Source organism: Tenrec ecaudatus, chromosome 9 (assembly GCF_050624435.1).
Source record: "Tenrec ecaudatus isolate mTenEca1 chromosome 9, mTenEca1.hap1, whole genome shotgun sequence".
NCBI lineage: Eukaryota > Metazoa > Chordata > Mammalia > Afrosoricida > Tenrecidae > Tenrec > Tenrec ecaudatus.
The window spans coordinates 140,192,459-140,211,417 of NC_134538.1; the positions used below are offsets into that span (position 1 = coordinate 140,192,459).

General features: G+C 47.4%; 1 protein-coding gene across 2 annotated transcripts in view; it reads right to left on the reverse strand.

Annotated features, from left to right (window-relative positions):
- The window catches only part of TSPAN12 (tetraspanin 12), a 62,762-nt gene that overhangs the window by 40,057 nt on the left and 3,746 nt on the right, over nucleotides 1-18,959 (reverse strand). For both annotated transcript variants that reach the window (XM_075558603.1, XM_075558604.1), the window contains exons 3-4: nucleotides 9,728-9,810; nucleotides 7,497-7,632 (exon numbers count right to left, since the gene is read on the reverse strand). In XM_075558603.1, coding sequence (XP_075414718.1) covers nucleotides 7,497-7,632; nucleotides 9,728-9,810 — 219 coding nt within the window. The remainder of the gene's footprint in view (nucleotides 1-7,496; nucleotides 7,633-9,727; nucleotides 9,811-18,959) is intronic.

An 18,959-nucleotide genomic window follows, 5' to 3' on the forward strand; every position in this document is an offset into this window, starting at 1 on the left:
CAAGTGTTCTAAATTTATGACTTTTAATGAAAAACTGTGCTTTACTTTGAACCAAAATGTGTTATGTGGCCATCCACTTCATGAGACAGCATGCACCAAAGGGTACGCAGCTCAGCCATCACTCTGAGGACCACGGTGGGCCTGACCCAGGCAAAGGTACTTTCACTTGCCTCACGGGAAAGCTGGACAGTGACTAAGGAAGAGCTGAGGATAACTGATGGCTTTGAACTATGCTGCTGGCAAAAACAAAACAACAACAAAAACACAGTGAAAGGGCAGTGGACTGCCAGAGGAACTAACAACTCTGTCTTGGAAGTACACCCAAAGGCTCCTTAGAAGAGAGGATGGTGAGCCTCTGTCTCGAGCACCTTGGATAAAGTGATCAGGAGAGACCAGTCCCTAGAGGAGAGAATCAAGCTTGTTAAAATGGAAGCTTTTCAAAAATGAGTCAGCGCTCAGCCGGGTGGATTGACCCAGTGGCTGCATCAATGCCCTCTGAGGGATAATGGTTGTGAGGCCAGGGACCCCAAGCAGGGCCTCCTTCTGCCACATGTAAGCTTGCTGTGGGCCGGCACAAAACAACAAGTTACAGCATGCAAGCTCAGGTGTCTTCAAAAGGCATTCTGTGTCCTACTCTAGCTTCCTACACAAGGGTACCATTTCCTGAGTCATTTAAACAGTTGTATCATTTTAAATCCGTGTCTATTGGCTTATCTTCTCCCAAGGAAATCAGTAACCAGACACCGTGGGAGCAGATGAGAAAATGAAAACAGGAGTAAAAAAAGGAGAAGACAAAACCAGTTGCCCGCCAGTCGATTTTGACACATAGGGACCCTGTGGGGTACAAAAGAGATCTAGGAGTTCCACAGCAGTGCTCTTTATGGGATCACACGCCCACATCTTTCTCCTATGGAAGGGCTTGTGGGATTGAACAGCCAACCTGTTGGTTAGCCTCGAGCATTAGGCATTGTGCCACCACGAAAGTCTGCGGGAAAAGCCAATCGGCATCCAAAGAAACGGTCAAAGACCTCACACCAAGGCCGTGACATCACACAATCTTCCTGACCCCACACTCCAACACAGCACCCGACTTTCCAAAACTCCCGCATACAACATTCATCTTGGCACATCAAAACAAATGTACATATTGAAGGTATGCTTTATTCGATAACAACAATGTATACACACGTGTAGAAGAAATACTTCGTTTCCTGGTGTCAAGTAATAGAAACTCTGTTATCATGCATAACTCTTTATCCATAATTCCACCTCAGGAAAAAGGACTCAATTCAGCACCTTTTTTTCAACCTCTTTAGCCTGAGTTCACACCTTGGACGTGAATGGCTAAAACTACAGTTTAATCATTAAGTAGGCTGGCACACCTTCATTAACATTTCTTCCCACCTGGAAACCATCCATTGGCCCTCTATGTAGTTGTCTGCTATTGATTCCATTAGATTGAAGCTCTTAGTGACCCTGTATCACAGAGAAGACAAGTTGGCCAGCCTTCATCTCACTTACTTTGGACAAGTGATCAAAAGGGACCGGTTCCTAGAGGAGGATACCGTGGTTGGCAAGGTAGCCCACCTGACACCTAGCGATCCTGTAGGCCAGAGCACCACTGCTCTTTAGGGTTTCTGAGACAGAAATCTTCAAGAAGACAGACAGCTTCATCTTTCTCCCTGGGTGGTTTGAACTACCGACCTTATAATTATCACCCCCTGCACTTAAACCGCTGTGCCACCAAGATCCCATCGTAAAATGGAGGTTCACACAGAGAGGAAGACCCCAATGAGAAGGACTGACACAGTGGCTACAACACTGAGCTCAAACAAAGGAGGGCAGACATGCCAAGACGATGTTTTACGATGTTATACCCAAGGTCACTGAGTCAGTTATGTCTCCGTGACACCTAACAAAAACAATGTCCTGTCATCACCAGGCCTTTTCTCCTGAGGAGTTGCTGGCGGGCTTAAACAACCACACTTTCAACTGGTACCACCAGGGATCCGTGGGTCCCTATAGCCCGAAGGACACCAGGAGACTTTCCCACCAAGCCCTTCACAATTGGACCTACTTCCTCTTCCTCTCAGCCCCTGACTCCACGGTCACACTGAACTTGCCATTCCCCTCACACCTGTCTTTGCCCATATTCGCCACGCCTCTCTGACTTCCCTCCTCTCCTCCACTTGAAAATGCCCACACATTTCCAACGTCAGGTTCAAGTGAATATTCTCCTACAAAACCTTCTGGCTGGTGCCAATCTTGATTGTGTGTTCACGCAGTAGTATATTTATAACTCGAGTATCGTATGTTGCGCTAGTTTTTTTTTTCTTCCCCTTCGCCCCTTTCAGCGGCATATCCGAAGGGTCTGCAACAGACTGGGTGCTCAGCAGATGTTTCAGGAGAACAAGGATACATAGGGAGGGAGGAGTCAGGATGGGAGAAAAGGAAGCAGGAAACGCTGCTAGATCAGCAGTTCTCAAACTGAGGGTCGCACGACCCTTTCACAAGGGTCACGAGATTCATAACAGTAGCAAAATGACAGTGATGAAGTAACAACGAAAATAATGTCACGGCTGAGGGGTCACCACAACACGAGGAACTGCATCGAAGGGCCGCCCATGAGGAAGGTTGCGAACCACTGTGCTAGATGCTCTGGCAGCACAGGGCATCCCGTGCCACCGAGTCAGTGCCCACCCACAGCTACTGTCTACAGGGTTTCTGGAGCTGCAAATATTTGTGAGAACAGACAGCCTCATCTTTTCCCTAAGGAGCTGCTGGTGGGTTTGAACCACTGACTTTGCAGCCACAATGAGAGAAGGATAATCACAGTGCCATTTTTAGAGCTCCTTGTTCAATATCAAACATTTATATTTTAAATGCAAAAACTAATCAACAGCTGAATGCCTTGGATTCATTACTGTAGCACAGTGAAGTCTTGAAGAAGTAAGAGCAGTCATTAAGTATCACATGTAATACAATGATAGCCTGTGCAGGGAAGCAAGCGTGAGCAGTGAGCTGAGGAAGGCCTGAGTTGAGAATCCTCAGAAACTACCAGCAGCGTAGCCTTGGGCTCAGTACCTTTTCTCATCTGTAAGATCAGGCTAACCACAGACAGAGGCTTGGAGTATTTTCTAAGAAAACAAAGGTAAAATGCTGGGCAGATGCTGGCCCTGCAGTCAATAATATGACAGACCTAAATATAGAAGTCCAGTCACTAGGCTGTCGCCAAAAAAATACACATAACTCAAGCAAAGACATTAAGCTGAATCGTTTAATTTTAGGTTAATGAGTTATGCCTATTAGTGCAATTATAAAATGCTTAACTACCTAAGAGAAGGTAATCAGAGTCTGTAGAATATAAGTTAATACTGGGTTTACATTATAATTTTAAAAAGCAAGAGGTTCAGGAGGAGAAATTTCTTCATACCATTACACATCAATTTGATGTCCACGAGGAGGATGATTTCAGATCTGGTTCCCTAGTTCTATCAATCGATCTTTTAAGAAAGCTTTAAAAATGTCCCCCCACCACCAATTTTAAAAAATCAAAACCTGGTGCCATCGAATTGAATCTGACTCCCAGAGACCCTGTAAGACAGCACAACTGCCCCAGAGGGCTTCTCTCCAAGGCTGTCAATCCTTACGGAAACCCACCACCACATCCTTCCCCTGCAGGGCTGCTGGACTGGGGGGTGGGGGGTCCAACTGAAACTCTGCCAGGTGAACAGAAGGGTACTCCACAGCTGCACCACCCACCGTGCAAAGCATATATGAAATCTCTGAAATAACAAAATTGAAAGAAAAAAAATCTACCCCTTTAGGGTGCACCGGTCTTCAAGATGTACCCCCAATTTAGTGATTTCCAAGCAGCACTTGCCTCCCTGGAGTTGGCTGGCACATGAGTATATTTCAGCATCGCACTCTGACAAGTGATGATCTCCTGATGGGGACGTGCAGCTGCTGTCGACAGTGTAAACATGTCGGCTCAATCTGTTTACATTCCCCCTGAGCCAGACTGCACACCTAATGCGTGCACTAATAGCAAGGTAGAATTGCAATAACAGATGAATGTCATTTAGTCTATGGCTAAAAGCCTTTGGAAGTACCCATCCAAGGCCCCCAAACAATTTCCATTTCACTTCCATTTCTCCTGTAAGCAGAGAAGGAATTGCTGCCACTGGGATCACCTTCAAAGTCATGGCACCTTCAGGTTCACTGCCTGCTCAGGCTTGCTGCACCAATAAACTGAGAATCGAATTCTTCTTTATCTCGTGGGACTATAGAAAGGCTTGTGTGCTATGAGAGGTTCACATCTATTAAGAACCAATATAAACAGAGTCAGGTGGCCAGATTTAGCAAATTTAAAAATAAAAAATAAATGAAGCAGGACCAACTAACTGTGTCTTTCAAAGAAGCAACACATACTGTTTTCACATAAACATCTCCTAAACACTGCCCAGGGCACACATTTGTGATTTATCTATGGGGCAAATTTAATTGAATTTCCTGATTTTATTTGGAAGCTTTATGTGAGGGTGTTTTCATCGTTTTCAGCTATCATTCAAATTAACAAGGTCAAACTCATGACCCAGGTTGAGCACAACTGTTGGGGACATCAGGGTGGGAGGCAGGTGGTTATAAAGACCTCACTGAAAGCTCTCTCCTTTTCTCTCAACCCGTGTCTGGTTTAAACAGTACCGCAGTCCAGCTGCGAGGTTTTGTCTTGTTTTTAAAGAAAAAAAATATGTTATTTTAATAATTTGAGATGTGGCAGCTTTCAGAGATACTAATGGGCTTAAAAAAAAACCACCAACCTTCCTCACCCTAATTTTCATAGGTTTTGAAAGTAAAACAAGGCTTTGGATACAAGGAAATGGACAAGCTGAATTTAATGCAGTCTGCTTGTTTAAATATTTACATGTAGAATCAAAATAAAGAACTTCCTATGTTCTTTCCCCACGCTTTTTTGCTTAGATCGGGTTCGTTAATTGAAAAAGGTACAAAAGAAAGAGCGTGGGAGCTGCCTTCCAAAGAGCTGCTGCAGGTCTCACAGTCTGCTGTCTTTTGGGTTAGCTTCCCCTGTAACACACCTAAACTGCTGCATCTGGATCTACCTCACAGTCTCCTGTAAACTCAAGGTCAGTGGTTCAAAGCCACCAGCTGCCTGTAAGTTGAGATACAAGGCTATCTGTTCCTGCAAAGATGTACAACCTCATGAACCCTATACAGGGGTCTATACGTCTGAATCAACTCCACAGCGGCGCGTTTGGGTTTTTTAGTTTCTCTTCAAAGCTTTCAGCTGCCATTCTCAATCGGGTGTGGGAGCTACCCTAGCACTTACTGCTGTGAGTTCCTGGCCCTTGTTCAATTCCATAACCACTTATTAAAGCAAAAGGCAAGGTGAGTGGTTCCTATTATTAAGATATTGTGGTAGCTGCATAATCTTGTGTTAATTTGAGGATATGAAGAGTGAAGGGGTGGAGTCAAGCCTGTCAATCAGGTCAAAGCCTGATGATGCCTCCTAATAGGCGTGGCCTTCTCAAGAGGATTCTGAGAACATCCTAGCTCTCTCTCTCTCTCTCTGCCTTCATCTTCCTGCGGATAAACCATGTGGAGTTACAGCGAGGCCTGAGCGAGCCGTGCAGCAGAGACCTGCAGAGACAGCCCTGAGATGCTTCCGCTGCCAGTGGATCCACAAGGATTTCCACCCACCGACCTGTGATCTTCCTGCATTTGGCACCATTGCATGTGCTGTGTGAGTCTGGAGAGGAAGTTATGGACTAGTGTTGGACATTTGGGCTAATATCAGGCTTGGGCTGAGATGTTTTCTCAATATACAAATGCTTTTTCATCTAAAGCTCTCGCTTATAGACATCTGAGTGTCTCTGGATTTGTTTCTCTATTCAACCCGGACTAACACAGGTATTTAGAGTCTGGTGGTTTGGGCTCTACCATTCTTACTTTTCAACTCTTTAACGAGGTCTTGTGCAGCAGCTTTACCCAAGGCAATGCAACATTTGATCTCCTGACTGCTGCTTTCATAAGCAGGATGGGCTTTCTGAGACTGGGACTCTTTATGGGAGTGCAAAGCCCCGTCTTTCCCCTGTGGAGCGGCTGGTAGCTTTGAAGGCTAGCAGAACACGTCACCACTAGGCCACCAGGGTTCTAAACATGCACTGGGAAACTGAGGAAACACAAACCCGGGTGACTCGCTTTGTTGAGCAGCTCACTTTATTGAAGTGGTAACGTTTAGAAGGGAACCCCAAGATCTGCCTGGCCACTTTAAGTTCCTATGTGAAATGAATGGTAGCCAGGGATAGGGACTACTGCAAAGAAAGGAGCATGTGCATAGAAATCATTTTGGTGGCACGATGGTTCAGTGCTCAGCTTCGAGCCAAAAGGTTGGTGGTTTGAAGCCGTCACCCTCCTTCTCCACGGAAGAAAGCCCTGGCTACTTGCTCCCGTAGATTACTGCTGAGGAAACCCTCAGGGAGCGGCTCCCTCCCGCACTCCGATGTCACAATGTGCTAGAGTCGACTCGATGGTACACAACACACCTGCACCGATATCTTAGCCTCACCAGTGAACACCACCTGCGTACAGTGTCTCCCACAAGGACGGGCCCCTCAAAATCTAGGGACAAGCTGTATTTTCCACTGACTCAAAGTCCCCTTCTCATTTTGAATGACCAGTCTAATCACTGGTTTTAGAAGCAGCATTTCAACACCGAATAGACTTTAAGGAGTAACTGGGTCTGTTTCAGAATTTTACAAAAGAAAGAAACTAACTCTTTCGTCCACTCAACTGTGTACAGACGGTGGCTGGAGGGTAAGCCCAGGTGGGCCAGGTCACCACCTGCATGTAGACTAGCAGAGCGGGGTGTTTCAAGAAAACAGAAAGGTCTACTGTGACTTCCAAATCCTAGTGCACAGGGTCTTCTCTTGAGTCATACCACAGCTGCTCAGACTGCAAAGAGCTCGGGTTTTCAAAGGGAAACGTCACCCTTGAGCCTGGGTGAAATAATTAAATAGCACACACCTTACCATACCTTCCAGTCTGGGTACAGGCAACAGATGTATTGAAATCGTCTCTCATGGGAAGAATGCTTCTCTTGTCACGGGATGCTGAACAATTACCCTCAGATTAAAGCCCCGCCGCCAGAGTCCCCAGGGAGCCACTGTGGTGCAGTGGGTAAGTGTTACCCCTAAAGGTCGGCAGTTCAAACCCACTAGCCACTTCCACGGGAGAAAGATGAGGCAGTCAGCTTCTGTAAGGATTATGGCCCTGGAAACCCTACGGAGCAGGTCAACTCTGTCCTGGAAGGTTGGGGTGAGTTGGAAATGATGCAAAATCATGCGTGTTCCAGAGGGCAGTGCCACAGCTTCCCAAACCACGTCTCTTTGGGGCTGGCTCAAAAACAAACACACAAACAAACAAACACACTTCTGGCTGGTCATTAACGACAACAAAGGCAAATAGAAACATCATACCCAAGCAAGAAGCAACAGGTTTCTTTTCACGGTGCCACAGTACCCTAGCATGCCCACAATGATCAGGAAACAGCAAACAGCTATCATGACGGGGTGCACCACAGGGAAGTAAGTCAGGATGACGGCCTCCTCCACCCTGAAAGAAGAAGGGGGGCCAAATTAGAAACCAAAACAGCCTCAAGGTTCACCCAAGACGGAGCACACCACAAAACCGTGATGCTGATGAGCCCCTTGTTGATGCTTCACGCTTCAGGCTGGGGGTGGTATTTTTAAAACCACTGTGCCATTGTGTGCCGGCTTGCTTGTCTTGTCACCACTTTCATTTGCGCCTATGTACCAGGGCAGTACTCCTGGGTACACATGAACCAGCGATGGCAGCTACGAGTTTGAACCCAGGTTATTTTTTCATCAGTAATGGGCTGGGATGGTTTGCTCAAAGTGCACACTGTTGGCAGCCTTATTAACATAACCCAAAGAAGCAGAAGTTTTACCAACTAGAATCTGCCAGCGTCCATGACACTGCACTCAGCCTCTGCATGTACCATCCCTATAGAAGACAGAACCCTGGGCACAGGGACTTGGAGCTGCTGCGGTTCTTGGAGCGCTGGACACCGGTGCTCCATCCTGCTGCAAAAGGACGCACGGCCTAGACAGAAGGAAGCCTCCTCCCCCCATACCCTCCTCCCCTTTCTTGGAGTTTCCTTCCTTTTTCTGGTTCTAGTCTTCCCAGTACCCACCAGCTTGCCTCTGGAAGGTCAGACTACCTGCTGGGGGGTGGGGGGACTGAACCTTACACATTGTTGTCAACACGTAAGCCCCAATAACAACTTGTGGTAACAAGCTGCTCTCTCAAGGTCATTCATTTCTTTGTTCCATAGTCCAACTTAAAACTCCCTCAAATCCACTGCACACCCTGACCAACTCATTTAAAATATAAGCACCACCAAAAAAAAAAAATTGTTGGGTCAGTACTGCCTCACCCTCACGGTGGCCCTGAGAGACAGGGTAGAATTGCCCCATAGAGTTCCCAAGGCTGGACAGCTTCATAGCAGCAGACTGCCTCCTTTTCCCTCCAGACAGTGACTGGTAGACTTGAACCACACACCTCTTGGTTAGCAGCCCAGTGCTTAATGTCTATACCACAAAGGCTCTTAATAAGAAATATGGTTACTGTTCTCATCTCACTGCCATCGAGTCGATCCCGACTCATAAGGACTCTCAAAAACAGGGTAGAACTGCCTTGTGGGTTAATGCCTGCAAATCTTTATAGGAGACGAGAACCTCTTCTTTCTCCTGTTGAGTAGGTGGTGGTTTAGAACTTCTGACCTTGCTGCTAACAGATCTACTATTAGTCCTGACATGTCAGCCTGAGTAAAGCATGGCACCCTTCACTACTTCCCAGCTGGAAAGAATGTCCCTCTTCTTCTTCAGAACTGGAGCTCCAGGTGTCCCCCCTTCCTTCTCCCCAACAACTGGTCCTTCTCCAAAGTGAGCGTGACTACTAATGACACAGAGGAGAAGCTGTCTCTAACCAAAGAAAGAAGAAGGGAGAAAGATGAGTCTTGCCAAAAGACTACATAGAAAGTGTATGAACAGGAGTTGTCAGTGTGGGAGCTGTAAACAAGAAAAATTTCCACACAAAATATATGTTTTTAATTTCCACACTGGGGGTCTATTAAACTCCATTGTGCTGAGGGCTTTATAAATGCGTATCTCATTTGACCCTGATGCTCATCCAGAGTGACATAAACAACATCGCCATTCAGACACAAACAGATGGAGGCTAAGAGAAGTTAAGTAATTTTCCCCTTGTGATGTTAATGGATCAACCTTTGGAAGGAACGTTTTCAGTTAAGTCAAAAAGTCAACGGACCGTGAAGGTATGGGGCATGTGGATGATGATTTTCTAGCACAAAGTAGCTGGAATGTGCAGAAACAGAGAGCTGTCAAAAGACATACAAATATGACGTGACTGAGTCCAGAGTGCAGGTGCCTGGTGTAACCCTACCCAGAATCCGACACTGCTGCCCCAGGCCCTCTGTGGGACCAAGGGCACCCTTTAATGAGAATGCGCCCTTGAGTGTGCGCACCCAAGGTCGCCATTGGAGGGATCAACTCCCTGAAAAACCACCCAGGATGTCACCACCTAAGTACCTGAGGGCAAAGTTACTTAAAAAACAGCCTCTGAAAATGCCGGATGGAAGAAATCAGTCCTCGACGAGGAAGCCTACCTTGTGTCCGCAGTTAAGGTCAGAACATTATTCAGGTAGTCCCTCATCCACGCAGACACGGCCAGCACACTGATGGACATTAACTGGGGAGAAAGACAAGTAGACGGAGTTGGTTACCAAGGATTTATGGTCAGGCTCTTCCCGCATGTCAGAAACACGCACACTGATCAATGGGGGCCCAGTGGTTCTTAGCTTGTAGGCGGATAATCTCCCTTGTAAATTGTTTTCTATTTTTGTGTGTGTCAAAAAATCTACATATACATATGTGAAAAACAGGTGTGCAGGCTTCCTGCGCCAGTTAAAGTTCAGATCAAGAACCTAGAACTGACTCTCAATGTAAAATCAGACTGATTATTATTGTCTTGGTTTCTGTGAGGAGGCAAGAGCACGTTGTAAGCCCCCTGAGTTACCATGTGACCTAGACTAGAGCTAGCAGAGGACTCTCTGCTCCTGGGTTGAGTCTCAAGCCATGAGCTCTCCTTCTACCTGGCTGCATGTGGGCCTTTCTTCAAGCTCTGTCACAGGGCAAGGTTGCTATGGGTGCACTGCTGCTGTAGTCTGGTTCAACAACTCAGGTCAGATTCGACTCACAAGTGCATGAGACGCCTCGCCATCCTTGCTGCGACAGAGCATTCTGGCCATGCTTCTTCCAAGACAGATGTTTGTTCTTCTGGCTGTCCATGGTGCTTTCAACAATCTTCACCAGCATCCTAATTCAAGTGCTTCAAATCTTCTTCAGTCTTCCTTATTCAGTGTCCACTGTCACACGCATACCAGTGTGTTAGCTTACTTATATTATCTTGAATTCTTCTACACTTAAGGTAATTCTCCATTTTTATCACTTTGCAAATGAATGGCTATGTTTGGTTCCTCCATCTTTGGATGTGTTACAGCATGTAGTCAGTCTTCATTACTCAACCGCTGGATCCAATGCCAATGAGTTAGACAACTCGTCATTTTGTGTGACGTATTTTCAGTGGGTGTCATGACATACAGTTCTTCCATTCCAAGGAAAACTTCATCTGTTTAACACAGAACTTTCTAAGACCTTTCATTTAAGTAAAATGGCTAAGAGCCTGGAATTTTGATGTCATTCTTCCACTCAAAAAAATAGATGTTGATCCCTGCTCTTTGCCAAGTTTATGCCCGGTATTAGGTTCGTGGTGGACACAAATGGTTTATGCTCAACAACAAACTGCAAGGCGGTTCGTGCCAGGACAGAAAGGCCTGGCGACCTATTTCCATAAGATTATAGCCATTGAAAACCATGTGGAACGCAGTTTGACTTGGAAACAGGTGGCCAATATAAGCTAGAATCCACCTATGGGGAACAAGTTTGACACAACTTGCCAGAGATGTACGAATGCACCCAAAACCATCTCTACTCTGCAGTGAACTCACTAAGTGAAGAGGACACACAGGAATTGACTCAGAGCAATACACAGGGAGCCACACACTGTTACAAGGCGCGGGAAGGAAAAGGCCACATTACAGTAAAAAACATCTGAAAGGGATGGCTAACCTACTCCTAGAAAACCTCACTGCCATCGGGTAGATTCTGACTCATCATGACCCTGTTGACAGGGCAGAAACTGTGGGGGTTTGAGACTAGCTAGTTATAGGAGTGGAAATCCCATCTCTCTCCCTCAGAGAAGCTGGTGGTTTTGAACTGCTGACCTGGGAGTTAGCAGTCCAACCCACTGCATCAGCAAGGCTTCTTCCTACTCCAAGAGTGAAAGGAACTTTCTCCACGAGAACTGAAATTGGAAGGATTGTGGTCCAATTAATTAGGGAATGGAGTCGGCTGAAAAGGACATTCGAATCAGCAAAGCTGTAACGCACAATCAAGAGGAAGGCACCATGCTATGTCCAGGGAAGGGAAAGTGGCATGTAATAAACATGAAAAAGTAGGCAGGGCTCTGGTGGCATAGTGGTTATGCATTGGACTGCAATTCACAAGGCCAGCAGTTCAAAACCACCAACCATTCCACAGGACAAAGACGAGACTTTCTGCTCCCCTAAAGGGCCGTGGAAACGTACAGAGGCAGTTCTACCCTGCCCTATAGGGGGCCACTACGAGTCCGCATCAACCTGATGGCAGAGAGGGAGGCAGGGCTGGATCAGATGGTGTCTGTGAAGGCGCGATCACGCTGACAATCGGAAGCTCTTGTAGCAAGAAGCACTGGGTTTGGAATGTGGCTGACATTGGGGGCACCACTGAATCTTTTATAAGCCTGTCGCCTCACCTAACAGGTTGGAATAGCCAGACGTACTTCGTAGAGGATTTATGGAACAGAACACAAGTATTCTATATATTTCCTATCAGTATCTCGTCCCTTTTAGCCTAGAGCTTCCTCCGAATCTTTCTCTGTCATTTAAAGAGGCTAGACTGCGGGGAAATGGCAGCTTCTGCTATCCAGAGGTATACAATGTGGCAAAGGGATCAAGCTCTGGGACCGACCTGCCTCTGGCATGACCACGGCCATGCTTAATATCGAGACCTCCCACAACAGCACGCCCCGCTGGCCGCCTCCAGCCGCCTGTCCATCCCTCATGCTCCTGATTCAGGGCAGGGCATAATCTGCAGCTCACCACACTAGTTGGCAGCTTGGCAGGCAACCAACTCTCTCCCTCTTGCTCAGCCTCCCTTTGAATTCCATTCAAGTCCTGCCAATTGTTCCTGCAGTGCCTTCGGTAAATCCCTCCCTCTCTTCCTGTCTTGGCTGACTGGCTCAGGCCTTGCCTTCTCTTGCCAAGCAGTTACCATCACCTTCGAAAGGGCTTCATCCTGCACATCCCACCTGGAATCCATCCCTCGGTTGCCTTCACGACTCTTCAGCTCCTGCAGCTATAATGTGGTGTGGTGGCTATTCGCCCGGGGGAGGTGGCTCCTGACTCACGAGGAGTGCGCGCAGAGAGGAATAAAAATGCTGCTCACACCTGCACCACCCCACCTATGATCGATTATAAATCAGACCATGGTGATCCATAATCCATTGGCATTTTGTGGGTTGATTTCCAAAAGTAAGTTGCCAGGCCTTTCCCTCGAGTCTGTGTGTCTAGAAACTTTGCTGAAACCGCTTCAGCCTCCACCAACCGACAGGGGCCAGGCATGAGGTTCACTGGCCAAGACTCAAACTCGGGTCTTCCCTTAACACTCCTTCTCCACTGCTCTCCCTGCCCACCCACTCCCAGGTCCCCCCAAGGGATAAACTTTAACTCTTCAGCAGGACACGGGGCCTCTGCAGTCATCCTGCCGCCTCTCTCTTCAACTCTGTTTCCTGCCAGGTTCTTCCCATACGCACTCTGCACCCAGAACACAAACAACTCCCTGCATGTCTCCAAAAGGCATCACACAGACATCGCGGTGCCTTGGCTCGTGCTCCGATGGTAACTCCCTCTGCTCGAAACGCTGTCTGGTCCCACGCATCACCCTTCCCCACACATCACCCAAGCGACCTCAGGGGCCAACTCAAACATTAACTGTAATACAGAGACCACGTCCCAGCTCCCTGCTCCATCACTCAGGGCCACATACACAGACCTCATCAGTCAGTCAGCGCATTGTGTCCTATGTTTATCCACCCAAAAGGTTGATGATTCGAGTCCATTCAGTGACTCCACAGGGGACCAGCATGGTGACATGCTCCTATCAAGATTCCTCCTAGAAAGCCCCATGGGGCACCTGGGGTAAGTAGACTCACCAGCACCTAAAAGCATCGCAATCTAGTAGGTCCTTGGGTATTGAAAATGTTTTATGCTCAACTACAAACACGAAGGGTGGGTTTGAACTTGCCCAGGGTACCATGGAAGAAAGGACTGGCCACCTGCTTCTATACAGATAAAGATGGTGGCCAGGAAAGGCCTCTGGAGCAGTCCCATTGATAACCAGGGGGCTGCCCAGAGTCAAACGGACTCTTCAGGCAACGGGTTGGGTTCGGCATGATCTCATCCTGCAAGACTTGAACTCTTGAGCACGCAGACCACGGCTCACCCCTCTTCACACCCCCTTCATGCAGCCTCATCGTGTGGTGCATTAGCGCAGCAAATGGAAGAACCATGAACAGGTGATGATTTCAAACGAGTAGATAAGCCACGAATGATGGGAGGTCTTTAAGAAAATGGAGGGACATTTTCCTAAAAACCCAGTTTTCTATCACTGGAACTGTTTCCTTCGTGAGATACCTGGGGAATGACTGGCACGACAATTTATGTATCACGTATGCATTGTGTTTGAAGCTGGCTTTGAACGGCCTTTCAGCGACAAACTTTGGATTCTGCTCTGGCCTTTTTCTTCCTTTTTTTACTCCTCTCCTCTTCCTCCTCCTTCTTTTCAATAGGAGCAAATCCAAGCATCAAGGCTGTGCGCAGAATTCTGGTCACACTAACGCAGTACCAGTTCTCCTCCGATCAACAGGCACGTCTGAGGATAAACCGCTCTGCAATCATTCCAGCGGCAGTCAATGTGCAAGGGCAGTTGTGGTCCCAAGGAGCAGGGGACTCATGCCGTTGAGAACATGTGAGTGGCAACAACAAACAGCATGTGCCCACATCAAGTCACTGAGCCCCCAAAGGAGAGCAGCTGTGCTCCAGAACCAACCCTGGTGGGCTTGAGTACACGAGCCAGACACAGATGAGCAGGCCAGGACCCCTCGGGGATAATGACACCTTTCGGCTCCTTTTCCAACTTAGTGATGAAAATCATTCTTCAGCTGGGACTCAGGATAAATGACTTCTGAGTAACACGGTAGGTATCTGATGTAGCTGGGCATTCTACTTTTATGCTTTCCCATCATACAGGCAAATATGCACCTGGCCCAAGTCGTGGTATCTTCAGTCGTCTCATACGCATGTGGAAGTTGGACATTGAATAGTGAGGACGGAAGAAGAACGGGTGCATTTGAATTAGCTAGTGCCGGTGAAGACCACTGAAGACCACTGCAAGGTCCACGAACGACCAAAAGAACAAACAAATCTGTCTTGGAACAATTACAGCCTGAATGCTCCTTAGGAGCGAGGCTGGCGAGACTTTGTCACATGTACGTTGGACATGTTATCAGGAGCATCAGTCCCTGGAGAAAAACATCTTGCTTAGTACAACACAGGCAGCCAGAAAAGGCCCTCGGTGATACGCACTGAGAACAGTAGAAAGAAGGGTGCCGGACTGCTGTGCACAGGGTTCGCTTCCAGCACCACCACCAGCAAAGCATACGGACGTAGCTCAAAAACAACACAAGAGTCACTTTATAAAAGCACAGTTGATATACCACTTATTGGGAATTGGCTTCATCTAGTCTTGGAAACCACTCTGCAAATGCTGACTCTCAACAAATATCTAGGAAAAGCTGAATTTTGGTGTCGGGGAGTCATTTTCTAGGTTTGATTGAATCTGATTGTGCAAAACCAAGTCTATCAAGTTGTCTCCTACCTCAGGATTGTGTAGGTATGAAAATCCCAACATTTACTGTCAGCTGTCCACCTCCAGTTTGCTCCAATCAGTATGATCACAGTCAAAACACGGGCTTTTAAATAGTTCAAATTCTACCACACCGAATGCCTAGTCTGTCACACGGAATGCACAGTCTCCCATAAGGTGACAATGACGGGAACAATTTCTGTTCAAGGAAGATGGATCCCTACAAGTCCCTGCCTGAGTTTTTCTGTTTAATGTGAAACATCTTATCAAAATGCAGACGGTAAAAGAGAGAGCTAGGTTTTAGTCTCTCTCTACGAAGACCACTTAGAAGAGTTACTTCAAACTTTCAGGACGTACGTCCTCTTCCTGAAAATAGAGAAACTGAAGTAACACCTGTAAAAAATGTCTTTCTTCGTAGAATAAAAGGGGGGCAGGGAACTCAACTTGACAGAGGCGTGTCTCGTGTCGTGGCGCCTTGCCAAGCTGCCCTGTGCAGAGAGGCGGCTTTCACCGCGGAAGGTCTCGGCAGCCATGCATGGAGTTAGTCTGCTGCTGTCATTCTTCCTGAAACATGCGCTCACTTCCTGTCACTCTGTCTCAGTTTGGTAATTCCCACGAGATTTTCAAACTTCTTCCTAAAGCTGATGCACATTTAATGGACCGCAGGAGAGTGTCAAGATAAACTCAAAAATACACGCTTGGAAACCAAAACATTTAGCTGACATTTGCCTTATTGTGGCGATCTGCAAGCCCATCCACAATTGTCTCCAAGGTGTAGCTGTATACGTGGGTTAGGTGTTGGGCTACTAACCACCAGGTTGGCAGTTCAAACCCACCAGCTACTTCACAGGAGAAAGACTGTTTTCTAGTCTTAGAAGAATTTTGAGTCTCAGGGTCATTAGGAGTTGAAATTAACTCCATGACAGTGAGTGTAAGGTTTTTTGGTTTAAGTCAGATCTACCCTGTCTGCCTGTCAATGTGCAGCCGCCCCCAGATTACAAACAAGACCATTTATTTCCCAAGTATGTCTTTAAGTGGACTTTTTAGGCATGTCAGAACAAGCGCATGTAATTCTGAGCCCTGGTGGCAAAAAGGGTCACATGGTGCATGCTGGGCTGTTAAAGGCAAGGTCAACAGTTTGAATTCACCAGCCCCCACAAGGAAGAAAAAGGAGATAAGAGTTACAGTCTCAGAAACGATAGGAAGCAGTTCTAGCTGTCCTACAGGGTCACTGTGAATTGAAATCAACTCAGTAGCTGTGGGGTTTGGGGGATTTTTCTTGTTTGCTTTTTTAGTTCAAGGAAAGGTTCGAAGCCTTCTCAATGATTTAAAAGCTCCACGTGCAGCATGTGAAGATGACTGGCTTGAGGAGGGTTGATTCGATCATTTCAAACTGGTCAAATTCACCTACATTACAGGGAAAGGAGGAGCCGTCCTGGTGGCTAGTGGTTTTGCGTGGGGCTAACCTCTAGCTCGGCAGTTCACAGCCACCAGCTGCTGCTCTACAGCAGGGTCCTCAAACTTTTTAAACAGGGGGCCAGGTCACTGTCCCTCAGACCCGTTGGAGGGCCGGACTATAGTTTTTTTTGTTTTTGTTTTTAAAAAAACGATGAACAAATTCCTATGTACACTGCACATATTTTGAAGTAAAAAAACAAACTGGGCAAAAACACCCAGTGGGCCGGATAAATGTCCTCGGTGGGCCGCATGTGGCCCGCGGGCCATAGTTTAAGAACACCTGCTTTAGAGAAAGAGGCCTTTGTACCCCTGTAGAGAGTTAGCCCAGTGGTTCTCAGTCTTCCTAATGCCAGGACCCTTTAATACAGCTCCTCATGTGTGGTGACCCCCGACCATAAAATTCTTCTCCTTGCTACTTCATAACTGTAATTTTGCTACTGTGAGGAATTGTGAGATCCCTGTGAAAGGGCCGTTCAACACCCCCAAAGGGGTCACGACCCACATGTTGAGAGCCACTGAGTTAGCCAGTCTTGGAAACTCAGAGGCAGTTTTACCCTGTCCTATAGGGTCGCTATGAGTTGGTATCAACTCAATGGTTTGGTTTGGGGGGGGGCGGGGATGCTGTCCACAAGTTGAATGTTTGTTACCCAGGATTTTCCATATGATGGATGTTTGGGTGCTACTACAGTACTGGAAGCTATATTATCCATATTTCACACACCATCGGGGTCACCCTGGGTGGACTGGTTTCAGTAGAGTTTCCAGATAAGACTAGGAAGTAAAGCCTGAAGACCGACTTCCAACATTCAATCAATGAAGACCTATGGATCTCAACAGGACACTAACTCACTCGCTTTGGCCATCAGGAGGGATCAACCGGCAAAAAGGGCATACATTTGGTGAACAAGAGGGGTGAGATGGGCTGGCACAGGGACTGCAAAGGTAGACTCTTCGGTGCCGCCCTGGTGAGGCTGAATCAGAGACTGGCAACGTTTCCCTCTGCTGTATGTAAGGGCCCATGAGAGAGGGTCAGTGACGGCAGCTGACTACTTCTCTAAGAGTAAGATCGACCTTTGCGTGTTCGGAGGCCCAGACATGGGACAAGGCCTGTCGAGTCACATGTCTGCTTTATGTTTCCGCACCTGTTCTCCTCTGCGTCTTCTGTCTGTGTCTCACGAGCCCCATTTCACCAGGAGATGAGCAGCAGGAAAGAGAGAGAAACTGACAAGAGCACTTGCAAATTCTAGCAAAAATCAGGGGCCCTGGTGGCAGAGAGGGTTATTAGTTGGGCTGCCAAGTGCAAGGTCAGAGCTTCAAAACCATCGGCTGCTCCACAGGAGAAAGAGGAGACTTTGTCCTCCTTTAAAGAGTTACAGCCTCCGACACCCCGGGGGCAGCCCTACCCTTTCCAGCAGAAACACTGAGCAGCAACCCAATGGCAATGAGTTTGATAAAAAATGAGACCGCGGGAGTGATGGCAGAAACGAGGTCTGTGGATTCCTGGTGAGTATCACTCAGGCATAACCAGGCTCCACTGAGAGCCAAGGACACTGTGGCACTGGGGACTAGCTCAGCATCCACTCTTACTGATAGTGATAGGACATCACATGGCCCTCCAGGTCCCGTTACCACACAGCCTGGTCTGGTCATAAGCACGACACTTTAAGCCTATCTGGTCCTTCCATCAGTATCTGCACAGTCTTCACGTTGCTCTCAACATTGCACTCAAGAAGGCTCACGCAGTCTCAGACACCCTCGAAAGGGCCCTCTGAGTCAGAATTGGCTTGGTGGCAGTGGGTATAGGCCCAGCAGCTAAGAGAGAGGCACAAGGTCATATTGCACCCCCAGTTCCTGAGTAGTCTCCCTGAAGTAAGCTCCACTCCCTGATAGCACAAACTGTGATTGTTCTCTGAGTGGAGACAGGTGAGGGAGGGGCCTGCCGTTCCTGTCCATAGCAGGGTTGCTCCTTAAAGAATCCTCAAATATTTGCCCTCCAAAAAGCATCCTGTCGCAATGGCAGAGCCGCACTGAACCAAAAGACAAAGGAATTTATCGAAGTTAATAATCCAGTTAAGGTTTGACGGTGGCACCACAATGCCACTTCGAAGGAAGTGTATTTCTTAAAAAGTATGGCCAGTGGTTGGAGGGTTCCCCGAAATCCCTGAGGGAGAGTTAAAGAAAACAAGTATGCCCTTTACAGTGTAAAAGTGGGAAGCGCCATTAGTAAGCAGCAGGTTCTTTGTGTGTTTATGACCACAGAAATTCCAGGAGTCCGGGGGGCACAGGGGTTAAGCCCCGGACAGATAACAGAAAGATAGGTGGTGTGAACCCAGGAGAAAGCTGTAGCCGTCTTCTTCC